Source organism: Protomyctophum bolini (assembly GCF_963924005.1).
Source record: "Protomyctophum bolini genome assembly, chromosome: 18".
In the NCBI taxonomy this organism is placed as follows: Eukaryota; Metazoa; Chordata; class Actinopteri; order Myctophiformes; family Myctophidae; genus Protomyctophum; species Protomyctophum bolini.
The window spans coordinates 11,029,123-11,054,441 of NC_137879.1; the positions used below are offsets into that span (position 1 = coordinate 11,029,123).

Consider the following 25,319-nt stretch of genomic DNA (forward strand, 5'->3'; position numbering starts at 1 on the left):
ATACCTTTGGTTGCTTTGAATGCCAGCATCAGAGTTTTGTATTCTGTGCGGGCAGCGACCGGGAGCCAGTGGAGGGAGCGGAGCAGGGGGGAGACATGTGAGAATTTTGGCTGGTTGAAGACCAAGCGAGCTGCGGCATTTTGGATCAGCTGGAGAGGCTTAAGTGCACATGCTGGTAAGTATAACTTTTTAAACAAATAGTGGTTTACAGTGGTGAGAGTTATTACTGCTGCTGCTCGGGAGCTATGTGACACCTGGAGGCCTGCAGTATGCCACGTGGTCTCCAAAAGTGACCGCCCCTTTTGAGCACATCAAGTTAGAAGATTATATGACTGCTGATCACTTACACACCAATACACACAGAGAGAGAGAACTATATGAGATTAAACCAGGAACAGAACATGCATCTCGTACCATTGTGCACAGACGTCACGTCAGTCTCTGATGCAGTAAATAATAGACTGTTCAGCTCTGATGTAAAAAGGCAAAGAATTCCAGAGCCTGGGGGCAGCTGCTGACGCAAAGGCCCCGTCAGCGGCCCTTTTATCTTTTGTTTGTCAGTTGCATTAGATGAGTGCTTATTTGATGGTGACACTTGCTAATACTTAAACACAGGGTGTTTTCTCTTCAAAATGTTTTGCAGGGGGTGAGACGGTGGTGTGGGCAGGTGTGTGGGGGGTCCTCATCACATCGAACACTATACTAGTTCCAGTGGTGGGATCCTCTCTGCATCACATCGAACACTATACTAGTTCCAGTGGTGGGTCCTCTCTCTGCATCACATCGAACAATTCCAGTGGTGGGTGGGTCCTCTCTGTGTGCGTGCACTGGGAGGGTCCGTTTCAGCTGTTGGCTGATGTTAGGTTCGTTTTTAGAACAATACCCAAAACAGTGCGTGGATTGGGGCAAAAAGTCATTGCATAGCAAAACCATTTTAAAAAATGGTTCTCATAGTTCTTTAAGGGGTCGGCAAAAATATCGATTCATGGATATTTAACACATTTTAATGCCACGGCACGATAGTAAAACGAATCGCTTTTTATTTATTTATTCATGTCAGAAAGACATGATGTTGATAACTGATGATAACTGATGTTATCTGGCTGCATTGAATGTATGATTGAACTTTTCTGGTCTCTATATTGTTTAGAATTGTTTTAAAATAGAGAATACAGAATAATAAAAGTAAAGCAAAAGTAAAAGTGACTTGCGAAAAAACCCACAATAAATTGCAATATCGAATCAAATCGCAATATATTTAAGAATCGCTTTATAAATCGAATTTGCACTCTAGGGGCTGTATTTTGCGTGTCTTAAGTACCAGGTCTTATTCCCTAACTTGAGTAAACTAAAGACCTGGAGGCGTGATCAATGCCATTTGGCTATTCTGAGTGGCCAAAGAGCATTGACCACGCCTCCAGGTCTTTAGTTTATTCAAGTTAGGGAATAAGACCTGGTACTTAAGACACGCAAAATACAGCCCTAGGTATCGGATCGGGAGGTAAGTGAATGTGGTCCCACCCCACTTCTTATTGGTACAGACAACAAAAAATGGACAGCTTTTATATAGAACAGTCAGTGTCAAGTCTGTTGCTGTGACACTGTCACCAGCTCATAGCGTAAGAGGAGGTATCGTTCGATGACACTTCAAGCACATGACAGTCAGGTTGAGCTTTCTAGGGGAAAGGGCGAGAGATGACACTAGGATTAAGTAAATAGTACGAAAACATACATGAAAAAACATACTTGAAAAGATACATTAACCAACGAACTGATAAGAACCGGAGCGAAACAGGGCAAAGGAAAGCGTTAGCCCCCCCTCCCTCACCCTCTTCTTGCACTATTATGCTCGAATTGCACCTTTCTACACTAATGATGTAGCCTATATACAGTATGGAACATAGCCTACTGTAAGATTGTTCACACAAACTCACCTAACTTTGCTACTACAGGGAAAATACGCACATCTACATAATTATACTCTTTTTACTCTTTTTTGCACTCTTTATTCTATCCATTTATTTTCTGTGTTTGCTGTTATCTATGCTGTTGCATTGTCTGAAGGAAGCCCAACAAAAAATAGTTTTACTCTATATGTACACAGGATGTAACAAAGTACAACCTTTAACCTTGAATGCGAGCAATTATTGATCGATAAAGCAGACGAAACTGACCTATCAGATGACAACTCAGTGAACTCACACATTGGTGAACGGTTAAGGACACGGTCAATGTGGCTGCATGTACGTATCACACTATAAGCTATTCAAGGACTCAGCCTAGCCTTTGGGCCAACAAATATACTTGTGCGCTGCACCAAATAGATGTCAGGTGCAATTTCCTGCAGCCTTGGCATTGCCTTTTCTTGAGGCAAATGAATTTTAATTAGAGTCCACACTCCACACCTAGCCTGCAGCCCATTGTTGTTAACACATGTCCTGTCAATAGCCATATGTCATTGAACCTAATGGTCAGGGCTAAAGCAATGCAATGCACCCGACTGATTATATCAGGGCCTGTGTAAAGACAGCTGTCTTACGGAATGCTACCCTGTGGCTATGCAAATGATCTGTGCAAACTTCAACCTGAAAAGTATAGCCTCGTGTCAGTATCCAACTATTAGCTTTGAGTTAACAAAAGAGTGTTAACAGGATTAAAATATACCTCCATGACACTGATTCTGTTTACCCTCAGGAGCACCGTGAGCAACTGAGCACGGATACGCATCTGTAACCATTGTGTGATTGAAGAATTTAAGTCCTTGTTTGAGACGAATCTGGGTTGCACGTGGTTTGTTGAATGAACTCCCTCTGGTGATGTGGTTGTGGACTTTGTTGACATTAGGAAAGTCTTTTTACATGTGTATGCAGAATGTTGTATGTTAGTGTAGCAAACTCTGTCGTCAGCCTAGGTGGAGGATCAAAAAGTGTGTTTTGAAGAATAAAATGGGGGAAAATCTATCATGACGGAAACCGACGTTTGTGACAATAGAGAGTATGCACATGCATGATTTTTCCATCAGGACACGTACGTCCCCCTCATCTAGACTGAGTGGCAAAACATTGAGCAGCATGGAGTGTTAGAGTTTGGAAGCGCTCGTTGGAAATCACTCAACCGTCCTGCGTAGGCCTACCACCTGTTTCTAAATGTCACATAATGCAGGAGGAAGCAAAACGTTGTGTTATTGAAAACAAGCACTTCCAAACTAGGGCATTTCTTGACAGAAAGTAGCTCGTAATAACGTTTCTATTATATGGTGGATTTTTATGAAACAAAAACTTTGCAGATAGAAAGAGGATAATTCAAGCTTTTCGTACAGCTGCAATGTTGGTGAGTTTAACATTGTTTAATGCAATCAAATAGGACATTTCTGTTTGGATGAATGGGCTGTCAGGGCCAGAAAGTAGTTTTTTGCTACTCAGTGGGCGTTCCCGCATAACTTCCAGGTATGATGATGTCATGTGCATACCCTCTATACTTGAAAACAAAGTAGTACATTGTGGGTTTAAGCTGGCAGGCCCTTTTTGATGTCAATCAAGTCACCTTGATAGAAGTGTTTTTTGTTTTGTTTTATACATTTAAATAATATATTTTTAGGGCATGTGGTCTACCTGCACAGCCTACCTTTTGGGCAGTGCTGCTCTAGAGAAATTAGTGAAATAATAAAGTGTTACAATAATATCAAAAGGAACACAACCACAAAGACTAATCATTGTGTGTATCTTGGTACACAGAAATTGAATTATTGGAGATTCTGACTTTCAATTGTATACATTTTGTTTTGATTGTATTGTTGCATTTTTATCATGCCATTGCCAATTAAGCCCTTTGAATTGAATTGAATCGGGTACCACTCCTCCTTGATGATATCAGATTTCAACGTTTTCAAGGGGGAGTGGTTAACATGCAGGCTAAGAGCTTATAACAACAACTCTACTGTATGACACGCATTCACCATTCATGCCACGCGTATAGGCTACAGACTCTACAGTGCTGCACGCGTGGCTTTTTTTGTGCCGTTGAGTAACTTGTACAGTCTGTTTCAGAGATGCTTTTATCAAATAGGATGATCAAGCTATATGTGTTATGTATGTTACTAATGTACAGCAGTGGTGTCGCGGCCAATGCGAACCCAGTGGTTTACTTTGACATCGCTGTAGACGGCACGGCAATAGGAAGAGTAACTTTCGAGGTCAGTGAGTATGTCTTCAGTTCTTGCATAATCTAAACACTGGCATAACTAATTGCTACGGTGCAAAGTCAGGATAGTAGCCATTAGGAATACATAATAATGTCATTATTTAAGTATTTTCTCACACTTATTTCTTATTTCACCTCACTTTATTTAATTTCTCTTTTTATTCTTGCAGTTGCGTGCGGATGTTGTGCCCATAACAGCAGGTAGGCCTAATCATTTTTGCATTTAATTGCATGCATTTAGTGTTGCCGAAATTTCCAATTAGCCCGCCTTGAAGTTCAAGGCGACTAATGCTAAATGTAAGGCGGTGTTCAACATTTAGCATTGGTCACATCTGCGTTCTGCATCTCTGATTAATTGAAAATGGTTGTAACAAATCTTGGTGCTTTATCGTGGTTTCCTCCACAAAGTAGCAAGTTTTTGTATTGACTTATGCTTTCGTTTGAAATGTAGGCCTACCCATTCTACATAGGCCTACTGTGAAATACAATTTTCAATCAATCTATCTAAATTGATTTCAAATTGGCTGCTGCATCACATAGCCTGCCCTATAGGCCATGCAGGCCCTGCAATTAAGCTTGTAATATATGTGACCATGGTAACAAGACGACTTGGATAGTATTTTAAACAGACTTATAGCATGTTACCTAGACAGCACTAGAATTTTATTTTATGTAGTCTTAGCACATGTATAATATATAATATAGTATGTATAGTTTACATAGATACTCCACAATTACGAATGTTTCATGATAACTACTTTTTATTATGTGATGTATGCCATGCTTTTTGTTATTGCTTAATGTAAATCACTCTGGATTAAGAGCGTCTGCTAAATGCCTAAATTGTAAATTGTATCTTTACTATTGTTTTACTCACAGAGAACTTCAGAGCCCTGTGCACTGGAGAGAAAGGTTTTGGTTACAAGGGGTCCATCTTTCACAGGGTGATTCCCGGGTTCATGTGCCAGGTAAGTTATGAATGAAGATGTTGTGAATCCTCGATCAATAATACACAAGTGGTATACTGTAACTGAACTAATAACATAATGTGTTGTGGATATCACCGTGTCAAAGTGTTGTTTTTCATTATTAAAGGCTGGGGATTTCACCAACCACAACGGAAGTGGAGGAAATTCCATCTATGGAAACAAGTTTGCTGATGAGAACTTCACTCTGAGGCACATCAGCACACCACTGGCACCAGGCTTTCCAGCTGGAGCAGGTACAGAGTAGACTGGTGTATATTTAACCTTTGCCCAGTGGTTAGATAAAAGCTGTTCCTCCTCAGGCACTCTTCTCATAGGTTATAGCCGGGTATAGTAGCTATAGCATTCCACTTGAAGACAGTAGGCCTACTGTATGTATTTGAATGTATATTTGGACTTCACACTATCCGCAATGTTCATACATTGGTGGTATAGAGGGTATGCAAATAGGACTTTTCTGTTTGGATAGGGCTGTGAAGGCCAGAAAGTAGTTTTTTGCCACTCAGTAGGCATTCCCGGAATTTCCCGCATAACTTCCTGGTATGATGCTGATGTCACGCGCATAGCCTCTATTGTGAAATCCAAATTATGCATTCTAGTGCACTATTCTGGGGGCGAACATTTGGTGAAAATGGCAAATCTACAAGCTCACAATTGGCTATTTTCGGCAAAGAGATTTAGCATATAGAGTAGAGCAGTGGTTCCCAAACTTTTTCAAGGCAAGGACCCCCAAATTTGCACTCATTAGCCCGCGGACCCCCATTTGAAAAGATATTCCAAGGACCCACATAAGAGAAGATTGTTATGCAGTGATTCTCAACCCGTTAAATTTCAAGGACCCCCAGTTTGACATGCATTATACGGACCCCCATTTAATGGCATTTCTATCTCTGAGACCCCAATTTATATTGTAAAATCAATGTTAATTTAACTAATGAGAATGTACAAATGGAACCATTCAATGTGTACATTCTCTGAGTTACAGACCCATATGGTTCCTAATTATGATTATTATGATAGGAACCCCCTGGAACTATTTCAAGTACCCCTAGGGGTCCCCGGACCCCACTTTGGGAACCACTGGAGTAGAGAGCCCGGGCGACCTGTTGTAGATTAAATAATCTTCCAAAGGTGAAGGAATGACAAGGTGAAGTATTGAGAATGTATTAAGAAGATTCAGCAGAGTGAGGAACAGGCCTCCTTGCCTATTCCAGCAGCCCCTCCGGGCACAAGCCTCCCCAACCCCATTCTCAGACACTCATAGTCTTGTCTTAACAGAGATGCTATACTGAATGTCCATATAAGGATCTGCGCTAAACATAAGGGCGACAGACAAATAGTATACATTCGCTGACAGCTCATTCTGGCTCATATTGGTGAACAATGAGACTGAATGGAAGGCAGAGAAATACACAATAATGCATATATTTGGCAGTCTATTTGGCATTCTAAAATAGCTATCAACGAAGTCTATAGGGTTTAAGACAGTGGTGTATTGTAAACTTGCAGATGTTGAGTGTAGCCCAGGTAGCCTTCTCTGGTCCAGCTGTCTTCATAGTATTGTCATAGTTCCTGCTCTCCACCAGATGGCAGTGCTGTGCGAGTAATGTCTCCATGAACTGCTCATTCTTTATCAACTCAGTGTGGCTTAAATTGTAAGATTGCCTATTTTGCCCAATTTGACCATGAGGTTTGGATTTACAAAGACTGCTGTGTAATTTCACCATGTATCTTGTTGATTTAATATATTTAGATTTGTGTGAGTAAATGTATTGGTTACTTTAACCACATTAAAGGGAATTTGCCACAGGTCCTCTGGGCCAGTGACTTTTTCAATATCACTGGCCCAACTATTGTAGCTATACTTGCCCAGGAACATTATTTTTAACAGTCAAGAACTGACCCTCATTAACCAGACAATTTCACAAAATCATTACAAAACGCCACTACCACAGGAAAATAATGTGCACTTATAGGTGTTTGGGGTTATGTCATTCATTTTACTGGCCCAAGTGGGCAAGTGGAAGGTGTGTTCTACTGGCCCGGAGGGTCTAGTACTTTCGGGCCAGCGCCATTTATATTTGCCTATCCCTGTCAATCCATCCCTGCACCACTGACTGTTGCTTATCTTTCTGTCTTAGGCATTTTGTCCATGGCCAACGCCGGCCGCAACACCAATGGATCTCAGTTCTTCATCACCTTGGCTCCAACAGAGTGGTATGTGCTGAGACGACGTGCTAGAGCAGTGGTTCCCAAACCTTTTAGCTCGAGACCCAAATTAGACGTTTGCCCGGGATCGACCCAAACTAGTGAAAATAGCAGATCGAGCTCACATCTCGCCGCGTTGCAAGCTTGTGGATCGGCACTTTTCTGTACTATATTCTTAATTTATTTATGGAAATTATTAGATGATTTAGAGCACCGGTTCTCATTGTCAGGTCCGGGGACCACCAGAACTCTTGTGAGTGTACAAAGTACAGAACCAAATGGACCTGTAAGGGTCAGTTCATAAACGTCTCAGAGTGTAGATCGGGGCAATACAAATGCAATGCATGGACAGTACATACATGAGGGTATCAACCAAAGAGTGCATATATTCCCGGACGGGTATGGACTACAGTGATAATAATAAACCTCTTCATTCTTCCCTTAGGTTGGATGGCAAGCATGTTGTGTTTGGCCACGTCAAAGAAGGAATGGATGTGATCCAAAAAGTCGCGACATTCGGTTCTCGGTCTGGGAAGACGAGTGCCAGGATCAGTATCACAGATTCTGGACAGCTATAATAGATCTTGAGCGGATCCGAGCCGGCATGGTCTCGGCCTCACCCCCTGCTGTGAAATGGTCAGTCGCACAGTGGCTCTACTGTTTGGTCAGGGTGCACTGTGGCACCCCTGGTTGTTGACAGCAGGGCCACGTTTTACCATATTAAAATACAGTTAATTGATTTTGCGCGTTTTGTCTCATCTGTTCCACACTGTTGAGCAGGGTGATGTGATGAACACTCGACTCAAGGGATGTATAGTGTATGATTATTCAGACATATTTTGAACTATTAGTATATTTGCATTGCAGTTTTTGCATTATTAATGTGAAGAGCCTGACTGGTATTCAGTCAGGCTTAGGCTTGGCTCAGGGAAGAGGACGCCCCTGCCATGCATAGTCCTCCATGGCACCGTTGGAGGTGCGACAAAGAAAGCAGGAAGACCATCCTTCTGTATTAAATAATTGCACACCGCCCCTCAGGATTCACTGAACATAAGAAAAAACTAACGCGTATAAAAGCCAAGAAATTGTTGAATATATTTTTAATACAAACATTTTCAAATATATAATATCATTAATTCCATTTCATGGGGTACTCAAACTAAGGCACATAAAATGGTGTTTTACACAAACACCTTTTTATCTGAAGTTTACTTGATAGAACAAAGAAATAAACGTCAAAGCATGCACATCCAGCCTTCCATTATCTTTCTGTGTTGTGCAGTATTGTTCCAGTAAACATGGCTATATCTCTGAAAAGAGCACTTTGGTGTTTGCTTGAACTAGAAGTAGGTACATATAATCTCCCTCCACACACACACTTGGAGGGGAAGAGGGTGCTACAATAATGTTCTTAAAACCTTTGGAACAAAAAATATAATCGTTACTTGGTTATAGGAATCCTTCGCATGATGCGGTAATAATAATCAAAACAATAATAAGGCTTTTCAAATATATATAAAATGGTACCATCTATAACACTGATCATAATACAGATACACAATTTATCCCTTTTAGTAAAGAATGGTTGCATATTTTATACAGACAAATATCATGGTACACAGTTTTTTTTTTCTATAAAGTTATTTCTGTAATATACATAGTGGAAATGGACATTTCAGTCCAAACCCTTGGGTCCAACGGGTTGCCTGTGAGAAAAAAACATCCACATTTTCTTAATTCACAGTTGATATGATGCACTGTTCAGTATTAAGACTTAAAATAACTATTTACATCATCATAAACCATTAAAAAAAATTACAAGACCGCAGCAAACAAAACTATTGGACTCCGCTGAGGTATTGTACAAACCTTCCACCACAGAGAACTGAGAATACTGTGCCATATTGTCAAGAAGCACACATTATGGGGGATAGTTCTTATCAAGTCGTCTTCTTGGTAAAGCTTTTGGGAGGCTTTGTGGGCACAAGGCACCCAGTGCTGTACTTTTTTAGGTGCTTTTACTGGAGTATTTCCAATACTCCACTAACTTTAGTTACTAGTTACTTTCTAGATTTGTGTTATTACAAAACATACATTACCGGTAACCACTTCATTCCGGCCATTTGAAAATAGCCGATCTAACAAGCTCACAATGCGTTGATTTGATTTGTATACATTTTAAGTATATTTTGATGCCAATATACTTAAAGTATATAAGTACAAAACTAATACAATTTGAATTCCAGACTTTTCACAGAGTATTTCTATATTGCAGTATTGATACTTTTACCTAAGTAAAACATTTGGTGAGTAGCTAGTGTCATTGTACACGGCGGCAATAGTAGCCAAGGACTTTGCACTTTTCACACAGGTGTTGAGGATGCTCCTTGCTCTGGTCGGACACATCCAGCCCATCAGGTTTCTCCAGAGGTCGCTAAAATGCAAAATCACAGATTGTTAGTCTTTTTTTGCCAGGTGCTTGAAAAGTGCCTGGACTACTACGCACTACTACTGGCGACCGTAAAGACGACTTTAGTGACAACCTAGTCATGATTGGCTGCCTCCTTATGGAAGCAAAACCCATGCGGAGCGAGTGGCAACAGAAGCTAATGTTATGAGCTAGTCGGAAAGCCATAACAACCAAAGTGACCAACAAATGATCGTCGGAAACGAACGAAAACGGGCGCTACAAGAGCTTGTTGCACCAGGCAGTTATGACTGAGTCATTCTTGTTTGTTGAATTTTTTCTTATTTTTTATTTTGGGGCCTTTTTTGCCTTTATTGATGAGATAGTAGACTGACAGGAAATGGCGAGAGGCCAGATTGTTCTTTAACAAGGTTAAAGTTGGTGCCTTGGATGGTTTCCTCTACCATTGGTGTGTTAACAATGAACATGTACAGTATAGTATCTGAATGGATGAGTGTAATGCACAGTGCAAAGCGATTTGGATTTGGGCGGTTTTGGGCGCTTTATAAATGCATCATTTACCATTTTTATCCACTATTTTTGGCTTGTGACACCGTTACATAGACTGGTCAGATAAATGTGCATTCGGGTGGGTGGGGGATTCAATGTGTCAAATGTATCTGTTACGAACTGTTTAAGTCTAGGGGTTTTACTGAAGAACAACACGGCTCATAAAAGAGTACCGGTATCTACTTTAAACAGAATAAATACAAAGTGGCTTAAGTGCATGACGGAATGATAGACAGAATGGCTCTGTGATCCCAAAATGAGTAGTATGACTTACATGACTAAACGGCTGTTACAGTATCTCCCTTGTGTTCTTTGACAGCAAGGTGTGTGAACACAAAGGCGTTGTATTTGCATGTCTATGGGAGGGGTCGTGCCACGTAATGGACACGCCAGGGCCATGAATGGGCGAGGGGCGAATGTAGTCAACGGAAGAGCAAGTCGAAGCAACATGCTCTCCCATTTTTCTAAGTTTGCCTCTTTCTTTTTAATCACTGTTTTCAAGGACTGGCGAGATTGAGACTTGGACAGACGGCTGCCTGCCCTCGCCTTATTGTAAATACGCCTCTGCTCTGAGAGTGTAGAAATGGATCCAAATGGACCCTTCTGGGTCAAGGGTTCAGTGTCTTGCTCAAGGACACTAACCTAGGGGAGGCTGGGGATCGAACTGTGAACCTTCTAATAACCAAACAACCATCACTCCACACCACTACCACATAATCCATTTCCCCACGAAAATGTACGTTCAGGTATAAATTAGGGTTGAGGAGCCAGCACTTACATTATCAACATTATGAGTTTGAGCACATTGGAACTTTTAGAATGATTGGATTATGGATCATAATGACCTGTTTGTGAGGGTAAACATTGATGTGGCACTTTATACATTCCTGTCCCATGTTGGCCCAGGAGTTTCCACTCATCCACTTCCTCTTGCACTTGGGACATTTGTACTCTCCAAAGCACCTCTTCTTTCCCTGATAGGGGGTCAAACCTTCACCCTTTGGTCGAGCCTGTGGAACAAAATAAATGTTATTCAAACAACAAAAAAGTAATGCCTGATTTATACTTGATATACTTGTTTGACACGATGTGCAACCCAGTGGTGGAATTCACGTGCCTGAAATTTTACGTAAATTTGTGGCAACACAAACATGAAATGCCATTGACAATGAAAGTTGTAGCATTACCACAATTTAAGAAAGATATACTCTATTACAAGTAAAACATGCATTCCAATTTGTAATTTAGTTAAAGTACAAAAACCTTTTTTGAAAATAGCAGTTTATAAAATAAAATAAAGGAAATACTTAAGTAAAGTAAAAACACTGCTTGAGTAAATGTATTTAGTTACTTTTCACCACTGGTGCAACCAAGTAATCAAGCAATATGAATACATCAGATGCTTGCATTCACCAAATCGGGTAACGATGTTTACCACCTTAATGTCATCCATTTACAAGCTGTCGACAAACTAGGATATTATGGGGCAACTTTGTTTCAATGTGTAAAACTCAAAGGCTTTGAATAACGCTCTGCTTTTGCTTCTCGTCACCTTTTACCGTAGGAGACTGACCTACAAGGCTTTCTTTGGCCGGCAGCCAACTCAAAGCACGGTGTGATTCTAAGGGGAACTGATGGCAGGCGTCTGCTGGTGGCCCAGAGGGGGAGGACTCTGGCAGTGGGGAATAGGATGCTGATATAGGGGTTCTGTCACTGCATGAGGGAAAACAGACTAATTTACTTTTTGAAGGTTGGGAATATTCCACATTGGGAAATTTGTCATTACCGGTATACTTTTTAATCCTGGAGGAGTCGCCACACATTTGTATCGGCCTGAGTTGCTATTCTAACTTACTATACCACGGCCGGGTGTACATGGGGATTTTCCACCCCCGGCAGAATAACACTTTAATGGCTTATGTAGGGCAAGGTTGTTGGAATATAGCGGAGCAATAGTGGGTTTAATTCACTGGTTCTTAAAGTTCATGTCTGGGACTGGGAAGAAACCACCCAATGGACCCTTGTGGTTCTGTAACTCTGAGAGTGTACTAGCCTGGCTAATAAACCAGACGCGAATCATGCAGCCTGGCAAAAAAGAAAATTGCCTGCCGGTGGATTCGACAGTGTGATATGAGTCTTGCTTATTAGCCAGGCTAAAAGTGTACAACATGGAAGTTAAATTAACAAAGGATTTTACAGATTCCCTGAGATAAAAGATACAACAACTATAATAAAAAGGTATAGAATCCCTAGTATTATTATTATTTATTTTATAAGAAACACAAAAAAAAATAGAAGAGGTTCAACTTTCCCATTAGGATTGAGAGCTCCCCTCCCTCCAGCTGTGCTCACCAGAGACCATAAAGGAGGCCTCCTCGAGCCTGTGGAGGAAAGGAACCAATGGGAGAGGCATCTGAAAACTAACAGGAGAAAATACCTCAGGCTCTCTGTCATGACATCCCTCCCAGCTGGCCCTGGCCAGCCAATCAGGACTCGGAGAGAGAAGGAAATCAAACCCAGATGAACCCCGGCTTGCACTTGTATAACACAATGACAGAATCCCTAAACCAATCATAAACAAGAATCATTCCCAACAAGGCTGCATCCAATTAAATGCAACTTGGGCTGAAAAGTAGGGCATGTCATAATTGGGGCGACGAGCCAGGTTTGTACTGAACTGGATGGGAGTCTTGTTTTGATATGATATCACAGTGAGACCATATGTGTACGATTTAGTATGTATGAAGTACATGAAGTATGAGTTAAAGGTAGGGTAGGTGATGTGTTTTTGGTTAGAACTTTTATTTTGAGCGGCGCTAGCCCCTCCTATGGCCAGCTTTGAGCGTTTGTCCCAACTCACACATTGAATGCGCACATCCGACAATGGCTGCACTAATAACTTAGGGGGAGGCCCGTCTAGAGTTTGAATGGACAGGTATCAGTCAAAAGGGAGACATCGAAGAGGAATGATGGATGGGGAAGGATCAACATAATACGGTATGTCAGAACAGGTAAGCTCCATATATGGAGATCTAAGGGTTATTTTAAACTTTAAATAGCAGATATACAGTACAACAGCATAGCTGCTATCTTTGAAAAATCATGATAACGTGTGCAAATCTTTCACACCATATTTTCTGATGAAGGTTGACATAATAAAACTACATATCATTTTGGGGGTCATTGACTTGAAATGGTTTGAGCACCACTGAACATGAAAACGATCAGGATTTAGATGACATTTTGTAGTATCTGGTCTCAGGTCAAGTTCGCAATGCGTGGCGTCGCAGTTCATTGGATGTTTTCCTCAGATTAGGGTCTGTAATAGGATTCCTTATACCAGTGGTTCTCAAAGTGGAGTACGGGGACCCCCATGGGTCCTTCGTGGGGTTCCAGGGGGTCCCCAGCACAATGATTAATAGAACCCAAATAGACTCTTCTGAGAGGTCTTTAACTCAGAGAGTCTCAGAGTTATGGGCTCTGTGTGTGGCCGAATGCATACCAAACCTGGGGTGAAATTGAAATAAAACCACTGCATTATTAACCTCGCGTCACCAGGCTTTCCACCTCTGAGGAAAGCCTGTTACAAAATTGCTGTGTGAACCAGTCTGGAGCGGATGATATCGCTACGTCATGTTGTTTTGTAGTCATCAGGCAGGAACAATCATCCGGTATACTTCCTTTTCCCTTAAACCGGAAGAATAACAATAAAAGCTCTCGTAGCCTGCAGCTACGAAAAATCGGTTTGAGGGAAAAGAAAGTTCCGGGAGATTGACGACTACAAAACAATACTACAACATGACGTAGCGATATCATCATCCACTCCCGACCGGATCATAAACCCCAAAAGGAATGTTGCCCAGGCTACTGCATTATACCACTGTACACCAGTGGTTCCCAAAGTGGGGTCCAGGGACCCCCAGGGGTTCTTGAGGGAGTTCCAGGGGGTCCCCAGCTAAACGATAGTTTGGAACTAAATGGACCCTTATGGGTCTGTAACTCTAAGAGTGTACAAGAGAGTTAAATTAACAATGATTTTACAATATAAATTGGGGTCCCAGAGATAGAAATGCCATTAAATGGGGGTCTGTAGACTAATATCCATGTAAAAACTGGGGGTCCTTGAAATCAAACGGATTGAGAATCAATTTGGGGGTCCTTGACATGAAAAGGTTTAGGCTGGAGTGAGCTGTGCTGCTTCTGCCACAGTGTGGCACTGTGGTAGGTTAGTGGGCACTGGGCAGGGCATAAGGTATTTTGTTGTCCCTGTTTGTTTTGCTTACATTTAAAAGGTTGGCATAAATATGAATGTATCATGTATGTATCTAATGCAATGCATATATATATATACATTGAGGCTGATGGTTGATGGGCCACAGGTGTGGCATGTCACACTATGTGTCAAACCTGGCCATTCATTGTCAATGGCATGGCATTTAATGTTTGTGTTCCCTCAAAGCTGGACACCCTCAAAGCGCCTCTCAAAAAAGGATGCCTCATTGGTGGCTGAAGTTCATTGGAGCGATGTGTCTCCAACGAAGCTAGGAACGAAGGCAGAAGGTCAAGCGGAAGTCACGTTGCGTCAAGTGACTATACTAGCCAATCACAGCGCGCCATTTCCGGGACTTATCAATTCAACCCAAGGGAGCTTTATTGGCATAATGATACAAAACATCTGCCCATCAACAGCAATGCCTTGCGAAGCTTTTGCGCAACTCCTTTAAGGACGGTGTGTCGTCATCTCAGAGAGGATCTGTTTTTAATATAGTATGTAAATGTTATTTGAGAAGGCTTGATTATTTCATGACTTGCTGCCGAGTACATGGGCCATATGTTCCCCTCCCCCCTTCAGCATATTTTTTATTATTATTCCATCTTCTATCACAGATCTTTGTATGTAGAAACCGCAACATATGTGAAACGGTTTAGGATCAAGATGTACGTTGCGTCACACTTTGTTGAATTTATGACAACACGTGTTCCATCAAGTGCATTTCCAGGTTAGTCTCTCTCCACACTCTCTCTAGTCTAGTCTGTTATCACAAGACACTCTCCGGGTCAAATGGGACCTCCTTGTGGCAATAAGGTAAAAATCTGTGCCAGGAATGGATCTTTGGGTCTGGGATCCTTGTGTGTGAGAGGGCCCGGGAGGCTAGCCACCTCCCTCTGCCATCATCTGGAAACCATCAGGATAAACAATGGGGTTCTCCAAAGCCTGGAAGCCCCCCCTCACATACTCACACCCCTCTCTCTCGCACATATGTGCGCGCTCACGCACACACACACACACACACACACACACACACACACACACACACACACACACACACTCTGTCTTTCACCATTCCCCTCTCTCCCTCCACTCCCGCGGGACATCAATCCATCCTGAAGACCATGAGAACAGCGAACCCATTGGATACCGTGCGGTCAATTACTACCACACTAACAAACCCAAAGCCCTCTCTCTCTCTCTCTCTCCCTGGCTGTCTCATCTGGATGCATGGGACCCTCGACGTCACACAAGCAGAGCCCAGCTGTTACTGAGAGGAAAACACCTCTCTCAATGCCCAGACTGACACGCACAGAGATATAGGTGTTACTGAGAGGAAAACACCAGAGCAATGCCCAGACTGACACACACAGAGATATAGGTGTTACTGAGAGGAAAACACCAGAGCAATGCCCAGACTGACACACACAGAGATATAGGTGTTACTGAGAGGAAAACACCAGAGCAATGCCCAGACTGACACACACAGAGATATAGGTGTTACTGAGAGGAAAACACCAGAGCAATGCCCAGACTGACATGCACAGAGATATAGGTGTTACTGAGAGGAAAACACCAGAGCAATTCCCAGACTGACACACACAGAGATATACTGTAGGTGTTACTGAGAGGAAAACACCAGAGCAATTCCCAGACTGACATGCACAGAGATATAGGTGTTACTGAGAGGAAAACACCAGAGCAATGCCCAGACTGACATGCACAGAGATATAGGTGTTACTGAGAGGAAAACACCAGAGCAATGCCCAGACTGACACACACAGAGATATAGGTGTTACTGAGAGGAAAACACCAGAGCAATGCCCAGACTGACACACACAGAGATATAGGTGTTACTGAGAGGAAAACACCAGAGCAATGCCCAGACTGACACACAGAGATATAGGTGTTACTGAGAGGAAAACACCAGAGCAATGCCCAGACTGACACACACAGAGATATAGGTGTTACTGAGAGGAAAACACCAGAGCAATTCCCAGACTGACATGCACAGAGATATAGGTGTTACTGAGAGGAAAACACCAGAGCAATTCCCAGACTGACATGCACAGAGATATAGGTGTTACTGAGAGGAAAACACCAGAGCAATTCCCAGACTGACATGCACAGAGATATAGGTGTTACTGAGAGGAAAACACCAGAGCAATGCCCAGACTGACACACACAGAGATATAGGTGTTACTGAGAGGAAAACACCAGAGCAATGCCCAGACTGACACACAGAGATATAGGCAGTGTGGATGTTTCCTTCTTTTCTTCGTCTTCTTCTTCTTCAGCGTTATGTTATGTTCTTTTCAACTTACAACCCGGCGGCCCTATATTTTGGCCACTCAAACCTGTTTAAAATGTTTGTTAGGACCACAATGGAAACGCTGCGGGAACGTACCCAACGGCCCCCCGCGTCCCAACTGGGCCTGGCAGCACAGCGACGGATGCGCTGGTATGGCCATGCCAAAAGACTCCCCCCTGAACACCCCACTCACACTATCCTCCACTTTGACCCAAAATCTGCTGGCTGGAAACGCCCCCCCATAAGAGATTTTTACAGCAGTAATTCTCAACCTGTTTCAAGGATCCCCAGTTTGACATGCAATAGGCTACGGACCCCCATTTGATGGCATTTCTATCTCTGGGACCCCCAATTTATATTGTAAAATCACTGTTAGTTTAACTCGGAGAGTGTACAAATGTACACATTTACATATCCATGGGTCCATTTGGTTCTTAACCATCATAGCTGGGGGACCCCCTGGAACTCCCTGAAGGACCCCGGACCCCACTTTGGGAACCACTGATCTAGGCCACATTCCAGTGTTCCCTCTCCCTCTCTCTCTCTCTCTCTCTCTCTCTCTCTCTCTCTCTCTCTCTCTCTCGCTCTCTCTCTATCTCGTTCATCCTCCTGCTCCATCCTCAGCAGACTCCCCAGCCAAGAGCAACAGAGACCGTGCTCAGGAGTCAGGGCAGAGATAACAATGTTTTATCAACAGCAAACACAAAAGGACCAACGCAATCTCTATGGGCCATGCAGCGTCGAGAGTCACCAGGCAGGCGCACCACTCCACTTGTATCGCTCTCTTCTACACCAGTGGTTTTCAAGCCGTGATTCCCCCAAAATAATCATATTATTTGAACTCCCCCCCCCCCCCCCCATCCTGACAAGGAGTTGTGGCATTCAATTTAGTTTCGATTTTGTTTAGTTTATTTAGTTCTAGTTAGTTCTCACAACGTCTCGCACTGCGTGGCGTTGTTATGAGCTTGTAGGTCGGCTATTTTCACAATTTTGCCAATATCTTATATCATTTGACAAAAAACGTTACAAGTGAACCGCGGTGAGAAACGAGAGGACTTCAAACTTCAAAGCAGCACGGACTAAACCCTCTCTCATTCACCGAAGGATTCTCTGTCTGAAGTCATTCAAACCTGTCATCTACCCTCCATTCAAACATTATTAAACCCTAAATAATGACACACCGTGGCCTCAGCTGTGCCTGTGAGTGACTCCCAAAACCATGATGTTCTGATTTGATTTGTGTATCTGACCACTGCCTCTTTGCAAGAGGGACCAGTTGGCTCTCTGGCAGAGGGACGGTCGGCTGAGACATGGGGTGCAGTACTTAGTTTAGACCCCCTAGGGATGACTGCATGACTGCGGCCAGCGTCCGCAGTGCACAGCCAACAATACAGCCCGACTGACTTCCTGACCTTTGGTTCGCCTGCCCGGCCCCTCTGCAGAAACAATGCGCTCCTTATTTAGCCCAAGAAGCCCTTCCCCATCATGCAGCCATTCACTGTCAGCACATTGTCACTTGTGTTATTCACTTTTACAGTCACTGGGTTCAGAAGCTTAATTGGTAAAGGGTCACTGGAATGTTACGACCTTGGGGCTAGGGGGTGTAACAGGCTGGACCGGTGACATGTTTATTACAATATGCAGAATGATTGGGTAAATATTAATAAACAGCCATCAGGTGACACATAAACAGCTGATTGGGGACTGATATTGAAGAGAGTGATGTCTTATTTTGTCATTTTAAATGTCCACTTTGTGCACCTGTGTCTTACTCTTGTGCCACAGACTGTCTGTCTGTCTGTCAACAACAGACAGTAAAGCAATCTATACTGTACATACTAGTTGACTTGAACACACTACAAAATGCCACAGATTCCACCCGACAGCCACAACAAGCAGTGTGTTCATTAGCTACTACGGGATACTCGGCTGAGCTTCAACTGAGGGCTTCTTTGTCGCGAGGGCAGCTCTTTAATCACTGCTTTGGGTTGGAAGCTCAGCAACACATGATAAACGTCTGACATCATCCTCCTTACAACAGAGAGAGAGAGAGCAAAGGGGAACATCAAGCCAGCAGAGATGGCTTCCAGACTTTGCACATTTAAATGGGCGGGGCTGTGACGGGAATCGTAAATATCTCAGAGTACTATAGCCCAAGCCACGGGTCTTCAACGTTTTTCGGGCCAAAGACCCCTTAGCTGAGAGAGAGATGAAGCTAATACTTGTTTGACAGCACTGACTGTCAAGCGTTGTGTTGGATTCACGTTAATGTGTATTTCGATTTTCTGACAATTAACCACTGTCAATACTTAGTCTGTACTTCTTCTCTCCCTCTAGTCTACACCAATCAAACCTCTTTGATTTTTGGCTAAAGTTCTCCTCAGAATTTGGGAATGTGCTACAAACACGTTTCAACCTTGTAGATCGGCTATTTAAAAAACTATGAATTTATTTTCAAATGGAATGGAGCGAGTGGGAGGGGGTTACACAAATCTTCTCTTATGGGAGTCCCTGACTCCCTGGCACAAAATCTTTCAGATGTGGGTCCGCGGACATATATACGCATCAATTTGGGGATCCCTCCCTGAAATGTTTGAGAACAACTTGCCATAGATTCCCACTACGTTGTCTTATAAAAGAGACAGACTTTCAGAGTTCAGTGACTCGGGCTGAGAGGTTGTGAAAGCGGAGAGGAGACCCCTGTGTGCACCCATTTCCTGTGTGTTTCTTCTCCATTCTTACTGAGCCATGACATTCTCTGATTCCTATCCCTCACTGCTCCGATCCAATCCACTCAGCTATGTATGGAGGCCTGTTACGGGCATTCCACAGGCCGGTGTGTGTCGTAGTACACAGAAAAATCAAGGTAGTGTAAGTGACCGAGTGCCACGCTATGTAGCTTGTAGATCTGCTATTTTTTTTAAATCGTGAAAATGTGGCGTAAATCTTTGAATATATATTATTTCATAGCCAACATTTCTAACTCAAATCTTTGCTTCTGGGGGTCCCTGGAACAACATATTTTCAGATGGGTGTCGGAGGCCAAATACATAATAATTTTGAGGGTCCACCACTGACGTTTTTGTTAAATGATCGTTTGATGTTCTGAGAATATATTCTTTAGATTATAATAATATATGGAAGGTACTCTGTATTTTCAGATACAGTAGATATTTAATTGCCACACATGAGAAGAACAAATTAAGTAATCTGTTTTGCATTTGGCTCACAAAATGAAACCATTACACTTTAACAGTGCATACAGAATTTTACCTTTTTACTTACCTGTTTGAGTTGAAACTGGACTTCAACGTGAAGTTTTTTCTAACACTGCATACCTCTTACATCCTGCCCATCAATCATTTGATCCATTTTCATTACATCTGACAAATGTCAGGTATTTCCTTTTGAAAATGTATCAATAGGCAACTCCAGGTGCACTAAAGGTTGTTGTAATATTTCAGGCCCATTCAGAGTGGAGCTTTTTGCTTAGGTCCACAGAAAAGCCTATCGTCTTTCATTAACGCTGGCTTACAGATCCAATCTAGCATCTGCTCTTCATTACCAACCTGTGGTGGTACAACTAACTCAAATATGTGCATATACAATAATGTGCTGTCGATTCACTTTTTGAAAAAGAATTTTGAAAGAAGCCTGCCAACATCTCAGATTCGGATTTGCTGATTGGAAAATGTGATTATTTATGTTCAATAAATTAAAATGAAACACCGATGAGCAAAACCTATAGCAATGATGAGGGAAGTTGGAAATAGCTTTCAATCCTGTTAGAACGCAGCACTTGAGCAGTTCTTCAATACATTAAATTGATATACAGCTCCCATGATACATGACACACAAAGTAAGCCACTGTGTGTGCCGTGTGTGCAACCCGGTCTCACCCAAACACGATGAAATAACACGGATTGGCAAGTCTGTACTGTAGATTTGGGTTTCTTTCTAGTAGTGTATGTACGGAATTGCGTTTTTGTGTGTGTGTGTGTGTGTGTGTGTGTGTACAGTGTGTGTGTGTGTGTGTGTGTGTGTGTGTGTGTGTGTGTGTGTGTGTGTGCGTGTGTGCGTGCGTGCGTGCGTGCGTGCGTGCGTGAAAGGACACATAAAGTGTCAGAATCCATATCCTGAACATCTCACCTGAGGGCAGTCTTTGATGTAGTGGCCTTTGTTGAAACAAAGGTGGCACAGGTAGTTTGGTGGCGGCCGTTTGTTGGACTTGCGCGACTCTGGGGATATGGAGAGGTCGGAGAAATGGTCCGTCAGCGAGCTGAGGCCCTCCACGATATTGTTGAGGGACCCGTACGGCGAGGACCCCTTATAGAAATTGTTCAGGGCCTGTCAAAGAAAGGAAGAAAATATAGAATATATATCACTGATAACAAAGAGTGGCGAAAAATAAAACTTCTGGGAACTCAGATTAATTCTATCTATCTATACAACTGAGAAATTGTATAGGTTGTGCACACAGCCGCGCACAACTTCGTGCACAGTTTGGGTGGCCAAATCATACAGTATGTGTGCAGAGTATGCGGATTATGCGGAAGTGCCATTTTTCGCCTACAAGTGAAACTTCAGAAGGAAATAAGAAAACCGAGGAGAAATTCCAGCATTCCCCTGTATATTTCTGCAGAAACATGGGACCACACATCTGCAACATTGCATGAAAGAGCAGTTTTCGACAAGGCCATTCCCCTATCAGTCCATCACACTGATTGTTTCACTGTCATGAGCCAGCAGTCCTCTTCTCCACTGTACAGAGGACAGACAGTAGTAGACGTTATTTCATTTCCGCAGATGCGCCACATTTACTCTACAAGCTTATAGTGTCCATTTCCTTAACAGAACAAAATGCCCTTGTCGTGCGGGGGGGGGGGGGGGGGGGGGGTTCTCTCTCTCTCTCTCTCTCCAACTGGTCCTGTTGGGAGTTGGGGATGATAACAATCAGCGCCATTGTTTGTTTCTCTTGAGGATGTGGGTTCTGTGGTACCAGAGAGAAAGCGTGAAGAAGAACCAGGCTACACAGTGGCTACTCTCAAGTCATGAAAGGGAATTGTATTGGGATTGGATAACAGAGTGATGTGATGTCCGTTGCAGAGGCTGATGTTTTGTCTTAGACATCAGTCTGCTATAATCAGGTCACGCGCTTCCCTCGATTAATAAACCGTCGACTAAACACCAACCAGGCACAGATGAAAGAGTTCAAACAATCATACAACTCTGGATTGCAAAATGCCACCACCAACTAATGCTTTTTTCTGTAACTCGGTAAATCAAGGTTAAAGATGAAGTGCCGTGATTTTTTCCCACCCTAAAACATGATCATGGGGTATTATTATAAGGAGGAAGATTTCGTTTTCCTAAAAGGTGTACAGTATTTGTTAAAATGTCGTTTTGATGTGGACACGCCCACCAGGTATGCCTGGTATGACCTGGTGGGTGGTGATGGGTGGTGCTCCACCTGAACTGAACCACAGCTGTGGTTGTATAATAAAAAAAGGAGAAGTTTTGGTGTTAGCATTATGTTATGCTTTAGCTATTGAAAAATAGCAGATCTACAAGCAGGTCTGCTATTTTTGAAAAATCGAAGAATCGAGAATCTGATCTCAGGTAAAAATGGGTTAATACCCTGCCAGAGGCCCCTCTCTCTCTCTCTCTGTGTGTGTGTGTGTGTGTGTGTGTGTGTGTGTGTGTGTGTGTGTGTGTGTGTGTGTGTGTGTGTGTGTGTGTGTGTGTGTGTGTGTGTGTGTGTGTGTGTGTGTGTGTGTGTGTGTGTGTGTGTGTGTGTGTGTGTGTGTGTGTGTGTGTGTGTGTGTGTGTGTGTGTGTGTCTCTCTCTCTCCCAACCTGCCATACCTCCCTCCTCAGCAGCAGACTACTGACACAGTGTGAATACACACGGGCAGTATACAGGCTGGGTACAAAAAACATATTCATATGCTATAGGGCTTCACTCTGTCACCGCAGTGCAACTCCAATGGAGGAATGCAGAGCGTGAGGTTTTCAGCGGACCTATGGGCAGCAGAAAAAAACCTGCAATATGAAATGTTAACGTGTAATAATAATAATAATTCATATTAATATATCCACGGGAAAGCCTTTAATATTGAAAGACATCACTCAGTCAGTCACCATGCAATAGAGTAGACTACACCAGTGGTTTTCAACCAGTGGTCCTTGGGGGGGTTCCAGGTGGTCCCCAGCTAAATGATGGAGAGTTGATATAACCAAATGGACCCTTATAGATTAAATTATTGTTAATCATCTGCATTAGGCCTACTTAAGTTAACTTTTGGCTGTTGTTCCTATAATGGTACCAACATCAAGACAGCATGCAAAGTGTGGACAAAATCTTATCCAATGCCAAAAAATATTCTATAAAGTCCTGGGTCTGAGAGGCTAAATCTCATATGTTACATGAAATGTGACATAGCTCTGTTTACTCTCCAACTGTATATACTTTCCCCATTTTCAACTGTTTTTTATTGTATAAGCTTTTGAATTGATATGAAAACCTTTACAATAAAGTAGACTATAATACACAGTAAAATATTGACATTGTGGTAATTGGTCCATTTGTAACTGTGAGAGTTTTTACACTCTTCGTTGTTTGATGACCACTAAGGTTTTAACTTTTGCTTTACAACAAGAACAAACATACACATAGCCTATATACACATTACACACAAGTTCTAGTAGTACCTCACTCCTCAGCTGTAGGAAGTTGTTGAGATAGTTGGAGCTCAGCTCGACCGCTTGGCGCTTGGCGTCGTTCAGGTCCGGTGCAGAGGAGGAAGAAGTGGACTCGGTTCTGAACGCGTCAAAAGCGTTGGTACTCTGAGTGTCTTGCAGGGACATGTAGACCCAGTTCAACAGCTGGTGTGCGGGCTGGTGGTACACAGACGTGGGACCCGACATCATTATTGGCCTTTTTTGGTTGTTGTGCAAGAAAGAAAGAAATAAATGCTTCTGCCCTGCTCCGTCAGAACAGCTGTATTTCTGAATAGTCGATTTCACTCAATCATTCCACTTCTTTCTTGCGATCCGTAGGATTATTGATCCTTTTTCAATGCATTCGCTTCAGATGCTCGGCGTACGGGACCCCCGTCCCGGTGGTCCCTGGGTTACGATCACGGAGGCAGCGCAGTGAAAGCATGACAGGGCAGAATGTATGTGCGGTGCCAGTCCCAAATTCTGTGCGCTCCAGCCAGGCTGATGATCGCAGGATGAACGCTGCTCGCATATTGCATATTCTCCCGGTCCCGATTATTACGTCACAGTCACACATATAATAGGAGGTCCAGCAGGGGGGCAATATGGTTCCTACTAGCCCAGTGATTCTCAAAGTGGGGCCCGGGGAGTCAGGGACCCCAACTTCCAAAGGGGTCATTGACTCATATTGTCTTGATGGGGTAGGGCGGCTATACTGCCTGCCCTTAAGCTAAAGTAGGCTCAACTATTAATATTATAGTTTGAAACAATGGACCCTGGTCCCTGGTCTCTAACTCTGAGAGTGTACACAAATGCAAATGTCAATTTGGTTCCATTTGTAGACAAAATTGGTGTTCCTTATGAAATTAAAGGGTTAGGGTAGGTATATGCTAATGTGCACAAAAATCAACATTTGTTAATGTTTCATGGTGAGAAATAATCTTGTTCAATAAACATAGTGCCCACCTTTTGATCATAAAAACAGTAGGAAAATTATGGTAGGCTATCAATCAGTCATGGTATCAATCGTCTAAAGTTTGCTGCCATCTAGTGTTTATGGTGAGTAATTACAATTATATTCTGTGTGTGTGTGTGTGTGTGTGTGTGTGTGTGTGTGTGTGTGTGTGTGTGTGTGTGTGTGTGTGTGTGTGTGTGCGTGTGTGCATGCGTGCGTGCGTGTGTGCGTGCGTGCGTGTGTGTGTGTGTGTGTGTGTGTGTGTGTGTGTGTGTGTGTGTGTGTGTGTGTGTGAGTCTCTAAATTGATAGGCCTACTTCTATACTACTATGTGTGTATGTGTCACACCCCAGCTGTCTCGACTGGGTGTGACCTTTTGTGCCCTTAATAGTTCTACCATATACATTTACATTAAGGCAGGATGACAAGGCAACGCAATTATGCAGAATTTAACATGATTTATTTCCCCCAAGTGTCATACAGTGAATTTGGCAAAAACAAAGGAGACCAACAATATCTGTAAAATAGAAAATAGAATATATTAAAAAACAAATAGCCTACTTCATATCAAATGTAAATCAAACATAATAAAAAGTAAACCGAGCCTTATTATAATAAAATAATAAATAGGCCTACATATCAGGCCATCAAAATACTAAATAAACAGAAATGCATTTTAACCATGGTGTATTT

The 25,319-nt window shown here is 42.7% G+C and overlaps 2 protein-coding genes across 2 annotated transcripts; one reads left to right on the forward strand and one right to left on the reverse strand.

Annotated features, from left to right (window-relative positions):
• Positions 1-3,950: 3,950 nt before the first annotated feature.
• LOC308332830 (peptidyl-prolyl cis-trans isomerase-like) lies at positions 3,951-8,134 on the forward strand. The gene is made up of 6 exons (XM_080788937.1): positions 3,951-4,192; positions 4,371-4,401; positions 5,080-5,168; positions 5,296-5,422; positions 7,328-7,403; positions 7,840-8,134. Exons 1-6 carry the CDS (start codon positions 4,049-4,051, stop codon positions 7,970-7,972), a joined length of 600 nt encoding a protein of 199 aa, XP_080645063.1. The 5' UTR covers positions 3,951-4,048; the 3' UTR covers positions 7,973-8,134.
• A 343-nt stretch (positions 8,135-8,477) lies between these two features.
• Positions 8,478-24,179, reverse strand: LOC308332617 (zinc finger CCHC domain-containing protein 24-like). The gene is made up of 4 exons (XM_080788601.1): positions 23,663-24,179; positions 21,102-21,299; positions 11,217-11,381; positions 8,478-9,828 (listed from the first exon to the last, which is right to left on the reverse strand). Exons 1-4 carry the CDS (start codon positions 23,879-23,881, stop codon positions 9,715-9,717), a joined length of 696 nt encoding a protein of 231 aa, XP_080644727.1. The 5' UTR covers positions 23,882-24,179; the 3' UTR covers positions 8,478-9,714.
• Positions 24,180-25,319: the final 1,140 nt, after the last annotated feature.

Bases quoted from the DNA above. Each gene is read 5' to 3' on its own strand.
- LOC308332830 (XM_080788937.1), top strand. From the start codon at position 4,049: ATGCTTTTATCAAATAGGATGATCAAGCTATATGTGTTATGTATGTTA. The intron at 4,402-5,079 runs GTAGGCCTAATC...TTTTACTCACAG, and splicing joins TGTTGTGCCCATAACAGCAG to AGAACTTCAGAGCCCTGTGC. The intron at 7,404-7,839 runs GTATGTGCTGAG...TTCTTCCCTTAG, and splicing joins ACCTTGGCTCCAACAGAGTG to GTTGGATGGCAAGCATGTTG.
- LOC308332617 (XM_080788601.1), bottom strand. From the start codon at position 23,881: ATGATGTCGGGTCCCACGTCTGTGTACCACCAGCCCGCACACCAGCTG. The intron at 11,382-21,101 runs GTGAGATGTTCA...TTTGTTCCACAG, and splicing joins ACATCAAAGACTGCCCTCAG to GCTCGACCAAAGGGTGAAGG. The intron at 9,829-11,216 runs GTCATTATGATC...TTTGCATTTTAG, and splicing joins ATGTTTACCCTCACAAACAG to CGACCTCTGGAGAAACCTGA.